Source organism: Saimiri boliviensis, chromosome 19 (genome assembly GCF_048565385.1).
Source record: "Saimiri boliviensis isolate mSaiBol1 chromosome 19, mSaiBol1.pri, whole genome shotgun sequence".
Lineage (NCBI taxonomy): Eukaryota > Metazoa > Chordata > Mammalia > Primates > Cebidae > Saimiri > Saimiri boliviensis.
In genome coordinates, this window is record NC_133467.1 from 14,833,617 (window position 1) to 14,849,036 (window position 15,420).

General features: G+C 37.0%; 1 protein-coding gene and 1 pseudogene across 1 annotated transcript in view; one reads left to right on the forward strand and one right to left on the reverse strand.

Moving 5' to 3' along the window:
- The window catches only part of TDRD5 (tudor domain containing 5), an 81,425-nt gene that overhangs the window by 12,416 nt on the left and 53,589 nt on the right, over nt 1-15,420 (reverse strand). The window contains exons 11-15 of the mRNA XM_003925326.3: nt 13,534-13,734; nt 12,893-13,051; nt 10,751-10,912; nt 1,830-2,012; nt 660-800 (exon numbers count right to left, since the gene is read on the reverse strand). Of these exons, the coding sequence (XP_003925375.2) occupies nt 660-800; nt 1,830-2,012; nt 10,751-10,912; nt 12,893-13,051; nt 13,534-13,734 (846 nt within the window). The remainder of the gene's footprint in view (nt 1-659; nt 801-1,829; nt 2,013-10,750; nt 10,913-12,892; nt 13,052-13,533; nt 13,735-15,420) is intronic.
- On the forward strand, nt 3,469-5,662 carry LOC141582293 (keratin, type II cytoskeletal 8 pseudogene; annotated as a pseudogene).

Sequence of the window (15,420 nt, forward strand, 5' to 3'; positions counted from 1 at the left end):
TGTCATACAAAGTAACCACGGTCTGAAGGAAATGTGTCACTTAGAAGGTTCATCTTCCCTAGATCTGGTTTTCAACAAGTCTTCTAAACTTACACTCTTTAATGTAACACACCAAACTAAAGAGGCCTAGCAGCCAAATTTCATGATTCACACAAACTGCCCTGCTGTTTTCAGGATGCTTGTAATATATTCAAGAAACACTGAAACAGATTCTATGCCAGGATTACTGCTTTCTGCCAAAGCAATGAGAAAGAAGAAATTAATCTAGATTATGTGACAGATAAAGAGCTTACAATTATGACTAAGTTATAGAAAAATCCCAATTTTCTACGAGGTTTAATCTTTTTTTTAAATTCTAGGCTCAGGATTTTCTTCTGAAGCAATAAGGAATTATGTTAAAATTCATTTAAAAATCAACATACATTTTATGTAATTCTACAACTGCTAGGAGAGGGGTCATTAACCACAAGTATTCTGGGGTGCAAATCCACTCATAACTCTAGTACAAAGCTCCAAAACTCAAATCTAACAACAACAGCTACAGCAACCTGTTAAGAGCAGGGAATATAAAAATATGTAAATTGAGACAATTTTGCTTTCTAAAAATGAAAGGATTTCCTTATGCAAACCTGCCCCAATAATCTGCATTAGACATTTACCTTTTGAATCTTGTTTGTGACAGTATTTTTTTCTTGAGCATCCAGTCCTTCTGGTTTATGAACTACTTTTGTTCCATTTACAAGGCCTGAAGGCTGCCAAGAATCATCCCATGTATCTTTGGGTGTAGAAAAACACCAATCCTATAATGAAAAAATGGCAACAATAGACTGAGGTAAAGTGCCACATGATCCAAAAAGAGGGTAACTTGGGCAAGATCAACGCAAGAAAGCAATGCATATTCAACAAAAAGGTATTTATTAACTTTCTCTATCAGTGTGACTTTACTCCTTGTTTTATTGGTCCATACCCAGTATCTTGAACTCTGAACACATGGATCTCCAAAATAAACACAACTGTTTTGTAGTCTTTTCTTTAATATCTTTTTCATGGCTAAATTTTTTTCATGATCATCTAGTATTTAAACAGCACAAACATGAAGGAGAAAAACTTCAGATATTTCTTCTTACAGCCAGTGGGAAATATATTTTAAATACATATAGTTAGGCCTATTAGCAAATATGCTGACTCCAGAAATCCAGAGGTTGTATTACAATGCCAAAGCAACAATAGTAAAATTAGAGAAAATGGTTTCTTTATTCACAGATCCTAAGGGCCTTGACTGGGGGCTGATAAAACAAAAATCACAATGATTAATATGCAAAAATAGGCCTATGGTGTATTGTCCCATGATGAATCCTCTGTCCCCCTACATACCACTACCATTTTTTTAAATCATGTATTCTTTTGAATATGGCCTGATAAGTCCTTTTGAATTCCAGAACAGACAGCTTTCTTGAGACCTAGAAAATTAAACCAGTACTGATTGCTTTTTTTTTTTTTTTTTTTTTTTTTTTTTTTGAGAACGGGTCTTGCTCTGTTACTCAAGCTCATGGAGTGTAGTGGGATGATCTTTGCTCATTGCAACCTCCAGTTCCCAGGCTCAAGAACTGATCCTCCCACCTCAACCTCCCAAGTAGCTGGGAACACAGGTGCACACCACCACGCCTGGCTATTTTTAGTAGAGACAGGGTCTCACCATGTTGCCCAGGCTGGTCATCAACTCCTGAGCTCAAGTGAACCACCTGCCTTGGCCTCCCAAAGTGCTAGAATTACAGGCTTGAGAGGTAGTGCCTGGCCTGATATGCTTTCTATTATTCCAAGGATCTAACCTTCTGCGGCATTTCTTTACATGATGAATACTGATTCTTTCCACCAAGGCTTGCAGTAAATAGACGGGAGGCAACATCACCTCTTTTTCCCATCTTAGCCTGCACAGGTAACCAGTTCTCATCCCAAATATCATCACCTATGGTCACTGACTCCAGGCATGGCATTCCAGTGGGGATCTCATCCTAACATGTAACAGAAGACAAAGAAAAATTATCATTTACAGTTCCTATATGAGCACATTTTAAAATTTAGGTTTTATAGTTTTTTCCTGACTCCAGGTAAAGATGACAGTTTGAATACACAATTTACTACTTTCCCTCCTGCAATGCCACTGAAATAACAATAGAGATTTAAGATATAATCTTTAGAGTCAAAGAGAACAGAAGAGGAGAAAGCACAATCTACTTTCTGGGAAAAGGAAAGCAGACAAGTGACAACTGATTAAGCAGTCCTGAGAAGGTGGAATCCTGAGCTTGTGGTGAAAAAATTGAGAAGCAACCCAAATCTATACCATATATACTTTAAAAATTCATAAATATATACTACAAGGTTTTTGGAATTGAGGGAGTAAAATGGGAAAGAAAACAAGTGCACTGGCTGAAAGTCTGTGTAAGTAGGACTTAGATCTCCAGATACTCTCCCCTGTTCCAAGGACTCGGGCAACTACATCTCCCCTATCTGCCAGAAGACCAGAAATATTCTGGATGGTAAAACTGAGGATGGAACAAGCATAATAAAAAGTTATTAAGGAATGAAATGAAGGTTTTTATAATGAATAATGAGATCCCTGGCCCTCTTTTGGACAGCAGAACAGAAATGAAAGAATGCATGAACTGAAGATAGATCCATAGAAATTACCAAATCTAAACAAAAGAGAAAAGAAGATGGAAAACAAAAACAACCAAAAAATCCGTAACAGAGCCTCAGGGACTGTGGCATAATACCGAAAGATTTAACATTTGTGTCATCAGAGTCTCACAAGGAGAACATAAAGAGCATAATGCAGAAAAATAATTTGAAGAAATATGGCTGAAAAATATCCACCATTTGGTGAAAGACATACATCTACAGATTCAAGAAGTTCAACAAAACCCAAACTGGATAAACCTAAAGAAATCCATGCGACAGAATCTACTCAAGTTGCTGAAAACTAAAGACAAACTATCTTGAATGCAGCCAAAGAAAAATAAAACATTACTTAAAATAAAGGAAGAAGAACTTCAGTTACTGTGGATTTTCCATCAGAAACAATGAAGGCCAGAGAGAAGAAGAAGAAAACTGTTAAAGTGCTAAATGGAGAACATCTGGCAACCCAGGTTTCTATGTACAGTCAAAATGTCCTTCAATAATGATATAATAAATACATTCTCAATAAAGAAAACAGAGCTCATGGTCAACAAATCTACTCTAAAATAAATGTTGAAGGAAGCTCTTTGGACAGAAAGGAGATGATATCAACAGGAAACCTGGAACATCAGGAAAAAATCAACAGAAATGATGAATATCTGGATATATACAATATTCTCCTCTTGAACTTTTAAAGAATGTTTTTGAAGATGGAAAGCAAAAACTGTAACATCCTAAATTGTCAATGATTAATCCATATAAATTGTCAAAGGCGTAATATATAAGATAAAGATGGCAGAAAGGAAGAAGGAATGGGTAAAAGACTTAAATAGTATGGCAAGACACTGACATACCAAAGTGGTAAAAGTCAAGATTGACAATTGTAATTCCTAGAGTAACCACTAAAAACACTATACAAACAAATATAATAAAAAACATAGTAAAGTGGAATACTAAAAAATGTTCAAATAACCTAAGAGAAGGCAAGAGGAAGCAGATGAATGAAAATCAGGGAACAAAAAGAAAAATAAACTGGCAGATCTAAAATAAAAACATATATACAACCAAATTAACATAAATGGTCCAAATATACTAATTAAAATTCAGATTGTCAGAGTGGATTAAAAAATAATCGAACTAGGCTGGGTGTGGTGGCTCATGCCTGTAATCCCAGCACTTTGGGAGGCCGAGGCAGGTGAATCACCTGAGGTCAGGAGTTTGACACCAGCCTGACCAAAATAGAGAAACCCCGCCTCTATTCAAAATACAAAATTAGCCAGGTGTGGTGGCACATGCCTGTAATCTCAGCTATTCAGGAGGCTGAGGCAAAAGAATTGCTTGAACCCAGGGGCAGAGGTTGTGGTTAGCCAAGATCGCAGCACTGCACTTCAATCTGGGCAACAGGAGTAAAACTCTGTCTCAATAAATAAAGTAAACAAACAAACAATATGCTGTCTCAAGGAATTTCAAATACAATGATACAGCTTAGAAGTAAAAGGATGAAAGCAGCAGCTTCTCTGGTCCTTCTGGAATCTCCATCTGCTTCAGCCCACCTGCCTCCACTCTTGCCTCCACCATATCTATCAAGGTGACCCAGAAATCCTACAAAGTGACCACTTTGATACCCAGGCCTTCCTACACAAGTGGGCCCGGTGCCCGCATCAGCTCCTTGAGCCTCTCCCAAGTGGGCAGCAGCAGCTTCTGGGGTGGCCTGGGTGCAGGTTATGGTGGGATCAGTGGCATGGGAGGCATCACCACCATCATGGCCAACCAGAGGCCTGCTGAGTCCCCTTAACCTGGAGGTAGACCCCAACATCCAGGCCATGTGCACCCAGGAGAAGGAGCAGATCAAGACCCTCAACAACAAGTTTGCCTCCTTCATTGATAAGGTAAGGGTCCTGGAGCAGCAGAACAAGATGCTGGAGACCAAGCAGAGCGTCCTGCATCAGCAGAAGACGGCTGGGAGCAACACGGACAACCTGTTTGACAGCTACATCAACAACCTTAGGCGGCAACTGGAGACTGGGCCAGGAGAAGCTGAAGCGGAGGTGGAGCCTGGCAACATACAGGGGCTGGTGGAGGACTTCAAGAACAAGTAGGAGGATAAGATCAGTAAACGTACAGAGATGGAGAATGAATTTGTCTTCATCAAGAAGGATGTGATGAAGCTTACACAAACAAGGTGGAGCTGGAGTCTTGCCTAGAAGGGCGGACTGATGACATCAACTTCCTCAGGCAGCTGTATGAAGAGGAGATGCGGGAGCTGCAGTCCCAGATCCCGGACACGTCTGTGGTGCTGTCCATGGACAACAGCCGCTCCCCCAACATGGACAGCAACATTGCTGAGGCCAAGGCACAGTATGAGGAGATCGCCAACAGCAGCCAGGCTGAGGCTGAGAGCACATACCAGATCAAGTATGAGGAGCTGCAGACACTGGCTGGGAAGCATGGGGATGACCTGCAGCGTACAAAGACTGAGATCTCTGGGATGAACTGGAACATCAGCCAGCTCCAGGCTGAGATTGAGGACCTCAAAGGCCAGAGGGCTTCCCTGGAGGCCGCCATGACAGATAACAAGCAGCACGGGGAGCTGGTCATTAAGGATATCAATGCCAAGCTGTCCCAATTGGAGGCCGCCCTGCAGCAGGCCAAGCAGGACATGACGCAGCAGCTGCATACCAGGAGCTGATGAACGTCAAACTGGCCCTGGACATCGAGATTGCCACTTACAGGAAGCTGCTGAAGGGCAAGGAGAGCCAGCTGGAGTCTGGGATGCAGAACATGAGTATCCATACAAAGACCACTAGCAGCTATGCAGGTGGTCTGAGTTCCGCCTATGCGGGCCCTCACAAGCCCTGGCCTCAGCTATGGCCTGGGCTCCAGCTCCTTCAGCCACACCAGCACCACCAGGGCCATGGTTGTGAAGAAGATTGAGACCAGCGATGGGAAGCTGGTGTTGGAGTCCTCCAACGTCCTGCCCAAGTGAAGAGCTGTGGCAGTCCCTCCCAGCCTGCCCCTCCTGAGGCTGCCCCAGAGCCAGAGAGGGAGGCCCCAGTGCAGGGGAACATGGAGAAAAGAAGACCCACCTAAGGCTCAGCTCTAACCCTCACCCCACCCACAGGGGAGTTTACTGCCTGGGGGCCCCCCTTGTCTATGCCTCCAGCTGCAAAACAATTGTGGTTTTGGTTTTTTTTTTTTTTTGGTCCAAAATAAAACCTCACCTAGCTCTGCCCATCCCTCCCCCTCCAAAAAAGTAAAGGGATGGAAAAAAGTATACTAGGCAAACACACACACACACACACACACATATAGACACACACACACGCGCGCGCATGTGCATGCACAAAAGCTGGAATAGCTATACTGATATCAGATTATGTAGACTGCAGTTCAAAAAAAGTAATTGTGAATAAAGACATATCATAATGATAAAAGGGTCAATTCACTAAGACATGTAAGAATCCTAAATGGATAACACCTAACAATAGAGCTTCAACATGCACAAGAAAAAAAACTGACAGAATGAAAGGAGAAATATACAAAATCCAAGATTATAGTTAGAGACTTCAGCGTTCTTCTCAGTAATCAACAAAATTGGTAGACAGCAAGTATCAGAAGAACTCAGCAATACCACCAATCAAATGGCTCTGACATTTATAGAATACTCCCCCCAACAACAGAATATATTTTTTTTCAAAGGCACACGGGCATTTACCAAGCTAGACATATCCTGTGTTGACAAAACAAACCTTAACAAACTTAAAGAACCGAAATCATACAAAGTTTGTTCCAAGGCCGTATTAAACTGAAAATAAGTAACAGAAAGTTAACATGAAAATTTCCAAACACCTGGAAATTAAACAATACACTTCCAAATAATTCATGGGTCAAAGATAATATCTCAAAATAAGTTATAAAATATTTGAACTGAATGAAAATGAAAATACAATGTTCATTAAAGTAAAATTTCATCTTAAAAAACAGAAAAAGCAAGCAAAAATAATCCCAAAGAAAATAAAGAAATCAATGAACTTGAAAACAGAAAAACAACAGATAAAACCAATGACACAAAAGCTTATTCTCCGGGAATGGGAAGTTCATTAAAATGGATAAATTTCTAGTAAGACTAACAAGAAGGGGAGAAGACAAATTGCCAGTATCAGGAATGTAACAGGAGATTATCACTGGAGACCCTGCAGATAACAAAAAGTTAATAAGAGGATACTATAAACAATGTTATACTTATAGTTGACAACTTAGATGAAGTGAACCAATTCCTCATTTTATAACTTAAATGAGTCACTTCCTCAAAAAACACAAAATACCAAGACTAAGCTAAGATAGTTGATTTGAATAATCCTGTATCTATTAAAGCAATTGACTTTGTAATTTAAATTCTTCTGGAAAAAGTCTCCAGGACCAGATGGTTTTATAAGGTAATACCAAACATTTTAAAAATTAACTTCTCTCCCTGAAAAAGAACCTGTATTTATGTAATCTTTTTCAGAAAACAGATGAGCGAATACTTCCAACTCATTTTATTAGGACAGTATCACTCTGTACAAAGTATACATCAATAAACAAAACGTGGTATATATACACAATGTAATACTAGTCAGCCTTTAAAAAGAAGGAAATCTTGTAATTTGTGACAAAATGGATGAACGAGGACATTATGTTATATGAAAGAAGCCAGACACAGAAAGACCAATGTCACACACCATCTCACTTAAACGTGGAATCTGAAAAAGCAGAATAAAATAGCAGTTACCAAAGGGTAGGAGGTGGAGGAATTGGGCAGATGTTGGTCAAAGGACACAAAATTTCAGTAGACAGGAGGAATAAGTTCAAGAGATCTGCTATACATCTTGGTAAGTTCAGTTAATGGAGATATATTGTATACTTAAAAATTGCCAGAAGAGATTTTTAAAAACTGTTTTCACCCCCCAAAAATAACAAATATGTGAGGTAATACATATGCTAAATAGCTTGACTCATACATGCTATAATGTATGCTGAAACATGTATATATTGAAACATGTTGTACATCATATACACAATTTTACTTGTCAATTAAAAAACTAAGAAAATTAAGATCCACACAAACAAAAAATAAATAAAAAGAAATACAATTCTACATAATCCTTACCAGAAAATAGCAAAGGGGTCAACATTTCCAGATTCATTTTATGAGGCCAGAATTACCTAGTACAAAAAGCAAAGACAGTAGAAGAAAGCTACAGACCAGTATCTCATGAAAACAGACATCGATTTGCAAATCCTAATTTGCAGACAACACTACTGATACAGAAAATCACAATAGGAATCAACAAAACACCCCCTAAAATTGATAAGTGAGGCCAGCTAGTTAAAAACTAATTTCTATATACTAGCAATTAAAATACAAAAACTGGGAAGATATTTATAATAGCTCTCAAAGTAAATGAAATAGGTAAGTATAAAACTAACAGAGCATGTACAGATTGTATATACTAAAAATTCTAACATTGTTGAAGAAATAAAGGAAAACCTAAATAAATAGGGAAATACACTATGCTCATGAACTAAAGTATTAACTTACCTCAAAATTATCTATATAACACAATTCCAATCAAAATCTCTAGCATAGAGAAGCTAATTCTAAAATTTACAAGTAAAGAAAAAGGAACCAAAAGATTTATAACAATTTTGAAAAAGTATAAAATAGGAATCATACGACTAGATTTTAAGAGGTACTATATGAGGCTACAGTAATCAAGACAATGTGGTAGTGATGAAGACACATAAGTCACTAGAGAAGAATACAGAGTCTAGAAATAGACTTACAGAAATATGGACAACTGATTTTTGATAAGGCTTCAAAGGAAATTTAATGGAGACAGGATAGCCTTCTCAACAAAGGATGCTGGATCAATTGGACATCCACATGTAACAAAATGAAACCTGGCCTAAATTTCAGGTTAAATTAACTCAAGATGTCTTGACACTGGAAACACTTTCCATAACAGAAAACAAGTTGGTATGATAGGTTTTCTCAAAATTAAAAACTTCTGTATGAAAGACACTATTAAGAGAATGAAAAGACAAACTACAACTGGGAGAAAATCACCTTATTTGACAAAGAACTGGTATCCTGAATATATAAAGAACTCTCAAAACTCAAGAGTAAGAAAACAACCCAATCAAAAAATGAGGGAAAGACTTCAATAGAATTTCACCAAGAATTGCATATAGATGGCAACTAAGCACATGAAAAGATGTTCAACATCATTAGTTACTAAGGAAATAGAATTCACAATCATGCTGTGATACTACTACACACCTATTAGAATGGCTAAAGGAAAATTACTAACCATGTCAAGTGCTGACAAGAAAATGGAGCAACCAGAACTCATATATTATTGGTGAAAATGCAAAATACTACAGCCACTCTGGAAAAAAGTTTGACATACACTTATCACATGATCCAGCAACCTTACTCCTGGGTATTTACTCTAGATAAATGAAGCTTATGTTCACACAAAAACCTGTACATGAATATTTATAGCAGCTCTATTCATAAATACCCTAAACTGGAAACAACCCAAATATCCTTCAATAGGTGAATGGGTATATAAACTGTGGTATATTTATACTATAAAATACTATTCAGCAATCAAAAAGAACATATTATTGTTACATACGAGAGCTTGGATGAATCTCAAAGGTACAGAATTATATTGAATGAAAGAAGCCAGTCTCCAAAGGTTACAGACTGTATGATTCTACTTACATAACAGTCCTGAAAAGATAAAACTAGAGTGACACAAAATATACCCCAGACCAGTAGCTAGGGGTTAGGGATGTGGGAAGACGGATTACAAAGGAGTAGCACAAGGGAGTTACTTTAGATGATGGAGCTGTTCTACATCCAACTGCAGTGCTGGTTACACAAATCTACATATTTATTAAAGTTGATAGAATAGTACACCAAAAAAGTCAATTTTATTATGTGTTAATTTATTATAAAAGAAAAATATTAATATGAAATAAAAGTTATACAAGGGAAAAAATGATGTAATAGTATACTATAATACTTGGCCAAGCTGTGAAAAGCATTTACGTAGTCACTGTAATGTAAATATTAAATAGTAATCTGATGAAAAGTTTGATATACTGTATCAGTAGGATGGTAAGGGGAAGGGACAAAAAGGTCATGTTTGTATGTCGTGGTGGTAAGGTGAGGAAAGAGAACTAAACCCTCATCTTTGATAATGGAAAATCCATAGATACTTAAAACTGAAAAATAAGGAAGTAGTAACATGAGGATGTTATTTAATGAAACAAACAGAAGTAAATTCCAAAAGCAGCTAAAAGAGAGAAACATGGACGCTCTGGGAAATAGGAAACGTAGGGGAAGGGGTCATGGGGGATCCTAAGTTTTGGGTACGTAAGCATTTGATTAAAACAAAAACACATCCTCCAAAAAAGTTGTATAAACATTTGTCCCAATGGGTTTTTCATAATATAATTTCCCAAGAATAGTTTCTAATCATTGTATAATTCTTGAAGACCAACGCAAGCCACAAGATTATTAACACATCAAAGCCAGATATCTTTTTTTGTGATCAAGGTTATGTTGTTCTAACTTTGGTCTTGGTTACTATGAACAATTTTTTTTTATTTTTTTGAGACAGAGTCTCACTCTATCACCTGGGCTGGAGTGCAGTGGCATGGTATCAGCTCACCGCCACCTCCACCTCCTGGGTTCAAGGATTCTCATGCCTCAGCCTCGTGAGTAGCTGGGATTACAGGCACATGCCACCATGGCTGGCTAATTTTTTTTGGTTTATTTTGTAGAGACAAGGTTTCATCATGTTGACCACGCTGGTCTCGAACTCCTGACCTCAAGTGATCCGCCCACCTCAGCCTCCCAAAGTGCTGGGATTACAGGTGTGAACCACCACGCCTGGCCCAAGAATTTGTAATATTAAAATCAATGGGGTTTAAAGGAAGTTTACTGCAGTCCTATTCACTTATGAATTCAGGGTATTATATTAATTACATAGTCAAAGACTACCTTTCCTTCACCTACCTCATTTTCTTCCTTCAGATCCTTTGGCTCTGGGTTGGACCACTTTGGATCTTCTTCAAAGCTCTTATTGCAGGTTTTCAAAGAATCAAATTCAGAATCCTTTAATGGCTCCTTTGACTCAGATTTCAGATGACTTAAAGACTTTTCATCATTAATATCTTGCTAGTAAATATGAAAGATAATTACTTTATTTTCAATATTACTGCTGTTTCCAAAATCTACCTGCCTATACATTTTGGGGCGATGCTTTTGCTACACTGTTTTGCAGAATACAAATGCAACATTATTTTATAGCTTTATCCATCATGATCCTAGGTCTTCCCATCCTGCTACACTAGTTCCAGCCAACGAACATCCACTGAGCCCTTATTATGAAATGTCTACAAGACAGGTCTGTGAATACAAAGATGAATGCAATAGATTCCAGCTCTAATGGAACTAAAATACACTGTGGGAAGACCTAGAATCAGTCTTCCGAGTACAGCCATTACAAAAATATGACCCAAATATGACTGATAGAAGAGGACATCTGAGAAGATGTAATGAAGAAGGTAACAAAAGATGGGTAGAAATTCACAAGGAACTGGGTGTAGAGGTGTAGGTGTGTGTGTGTAGCATATGGGAGTCTTAATATGTCAAAGTACAGACTGGGGTGGAATAGTAGAATTTTAAGCCCTTTCTCTTTTGCAGAAAAGATTGTTCTTATTTCGTTTCCAGGATAAAACTATGACTTTCTGAAGACACTAACAGAGTGACAGGATATTCTAAAAATAGTAAAGGTTGAATTCAATTTACTATTTAAGAATGAAGAAATGTAATTCTTCTAATCCAGTGTCAGTGACTAAGAAAAATTCAGGCTTCAGAAAGTGTTGGGCATACAAGCTTCATTAATTTTAACATTAACTAGAAATCTAAAATCTTTATATTGTTTTGAACATGCAGTATGAAACATCTGTACATATATTTTGTAATAGGTTAATCTCCCAGTAGTCAAAATGCCCTTTATTCTAACAATTAGTAAATGTCTACTTAAAAAATCATCTCTATAATTTTATTTTCAAAGTCAGATATCTGAAACACACTAAATAATACCTTTACATTCTATCCAAAAAAATAAAAAGACATTGTATCAATAAAACAAAACATTTTGGCCTTCAAGTTAAACACATCCTGTATTCTTAGCCCGGTACCTGTTGTCATGAGGAATATAAGACTTGGAGAACATTATTTATTTGCTCAAGAAACATTAAGTTCTCATGTGCTTCACTTGCCTTTTACAGACTGAGTACCTCTTATCCAAAATGCTTGGGACCAAAAGTGTTTCAGAATTTGGATTTTGAAATATTTGCATATACATGAGATATCCTGGGGATAAGACCTAAGTCTAACATGGAATTCATTTATGTTTCATATCTATGTAATATGCATAGCTTGAAGGTAATTTTATATAATTTTAAAATAATTTTGGGCGTGAAACAAAGTTTGGACTGCATTTTGTCTACAACCTGTTATATGAGGTTAGGTGTGGAACTTTCCACTTGTGATATCATGTCAGCACTTACAAATTTTGAGATTTTGGAGCTTTGCAGGTTTTGGATTTTTGCATTAAAGATGTACAACTTGTCTTTATAATGAAGATATGCAAATACAAACCTGGTAAGTTGTTGTAAAGATTAAATTAGTTAACACATGTGAATGCTTTTAACAGTGCCTGCCACGTGGTATAAGTTCAATAAATAATGCCGTTATTCTTATTACTATGAGCTGGAAAAATACATAGTAACGATATTATAATATTATTACTGTGAAGGGAGGAAATGCTGAAAGTTTATAGGGAGAGTAAGAAACAAGAATACCCGAAGAACCTGTGTACTGCAGAGGGAAGAAGTATAGCATTTAGAGTCAGTGTAGTGAAGTCACAACTGCACAAAGGCAGCAATGGACTTAAGCATGTGAGAGCAGTTGTTCAGGAGGAAGCATGACTGAAGCAAACATTTAAGCCAGCAAATAAAGAGACAAATTGTTAAGAACACTGTGCAAAATTTCCAAACTTTCCAAAATTTGGAAAGCCTTACTTTCTTCATCTAAAAAAATGAGGATTAAAGTAAAAGAATTATAATAGTATTTGCAAAAATCTCTTACCAGGATATGTAACTCACTCTCTTTTGGCTGTGGACTTATCATTCGGTCTTCATTAAAATAGTGCTGCTGGGAAGGATAACCCAGTTCTGTCAAGACAATGTCCTCTGGCCCTCCACTGGATTTTGTGTATAAAGCTAAAGGGTTGAGCTCACCGAAACCCTAAGATTGAAAAAAGAAAAGGGATAGTTTAATTTACATGACCAACAGAAAAAAGGTGAGAAAGCACTTAATAACTTTCAAATGCTATGGAAGTATATTATCTTCTGAATTTTAATAGTTAAAAACATCTCATATTGACAGTTTTTGTTTGAAAAATTATCAACATAACAGTGAAATGGATATCATTATCGATAACTGCAAAAAAGGAGGGTTGTTATTCTCTAGGACAATTTCAGAGAACTAAATATTTTTTAATTATTTAAAATAAAAACATTCACATTTCAAATGACAATTAGTCAGATGCAGTTTTTCAGTGGTCATCTGAAAATTAAGAGTGCTCTGCATTAAAAAGCCAGGAATCTCATGGATGTCTCTAATTGGTTAAAGAATAAACCAAATAAACTTCTTTATTAAATTATCTTATACCTTGAAGTGGTGAAATTAAACAACCTATATTACAAAATACATTCAGACTACTCTACCTTAGAAGAGACATTTTCTCGGCATACAATAGCATGGCCCTCTGTTCTTAAGACATGATGGAAATAGATATCTTCATTTGAGGATGTATCACACAAAAAAATGTTAAGGATGCCATCTACATATTCATCCACTACCCCCACTAATGGCTTCAAACCACACAACTTCTGGAACTGCAGAATAGCTTTTGATGTCCAGTGTTCCTGAAATACAATCAAGATATTGGATTCAGGTGATAGATCTAAACATGAATTACAGTAACCATATACAACAATGAATTCTGATAAACTAGAGATTTAAATGGGAATAAAACCATAAAACTACAAGAATAACATGTAAGAGGATAATTATGATTTAGGGATAAGTCAGAATAAAGGAAAAATGATTAAAAATGTGATTACTAAAAAAAATTTAGACAATTATGTGATACAGTACTTGCATTTTCAGAAACCGTGAGTTAGATTATTAGACCAACCCTCCCATAGAAAAGAACAGAAAATTTTAGGTAAAATAGTTATTAAATATATCCAAAAGGCAACAAAGAACTGACAAGCTTGAACAAATTGTCAGGCCAAAATGGAAGGGAAAATGGGAACTACTTTTGTCTTAAGGGTACCTGCTAATGCAGGCACTTTGAAATTTGGTTTTGATAGTTGAACAAGACAGATATCAAAGACAGGGTCCACCTATGATGGGGAGTCTACAGGAGAACTTTCCTTCATTAAACCGAATCCCTAAGGAGATACTCTCTCAAGGTAAGGGAGGAAAGAAAGAAACTATCCCTCACAAGGATTTGCAGCTCAATTTTCACGTCACCAGGGTGGTCCACACATCCTCAATTTGTTAAATGGTCCCAAACTGGTATATTTCTAGGCATCTGGCCGAAGCACACATAAATCCTCTCTGGAGCTAGGCAACCTCAGCCTGTATTATTCAACCGTTCTTACTGTTAATTTTTCAAAGACAATGAGCAGTATATAGGCAAAAATAAAAAGCATACAGGCCAAGCACAGTGGCTCACGCCGGTAATCCAGCACTTTAGGAGGCCAAGGCGGGTTGATCATGAGGTCAGGAGTTCAAGACCAGCCTGGCCAAGGTGGTGAAACCCCGCCTCTGCCTAAAATACAAAAATTAGCTGGGTGTGTTGGCATGCACCTGCAGTCCCAGCTGCTCAGAAGGTTGAAGCAGGAGAATCACTTGAATTTGGGAGGTGGAGGTGGCAGTGAGCTGAGATCACGTCACTGCACTCTAGCCTTGGCAACAGAGCAAGACTCCACCTTAAAAAAATAAATACATACATACAAAGAAACAATGGATCAAAAAAAGAACAAACAGAAATAACAAATCCTCAATTTTAGATATCTTAACTTCTAGAAAAATTACAAAACTTACTATGCTTAAAGCCAAAAAACTCAAAGAAGTTTAGCCTGAAAGCCTCTGCAGAAATTAGCAATCTATAAAATTTATCTAGCAGAACTAAAAAGTTTTAGAAAGTAAAAACATAATAACCACATTTAAAACCTCTTATATCAATTCAGTAACAGATCAGAAAGAATTGAAGATTAAACTGGTAAAGTATGAGGTATTTTGGAAAAAATTTCCCAGAATGCAACATAGAAAGACAGACAGATGTAAAACACAGCAGAAAGGTTAAGAGAAATGAAAGAAAAACTGAGACCTTTTAACACTTTGAATTATGGTCCCAGAAAAAAAAGCAGCAGAAATAAGAACACAAATATGAATACAGAAAATAGACAATAACTGAAGAAGTAATAGTTGGGCATTTGCAAGATTTTTTAAAAAGTAACAAACCACAAATAAATGAAGTCTGATGAACCATGACGTAGCGTAAATAATAAATTCATACATAAACACATCACACTGAAGCT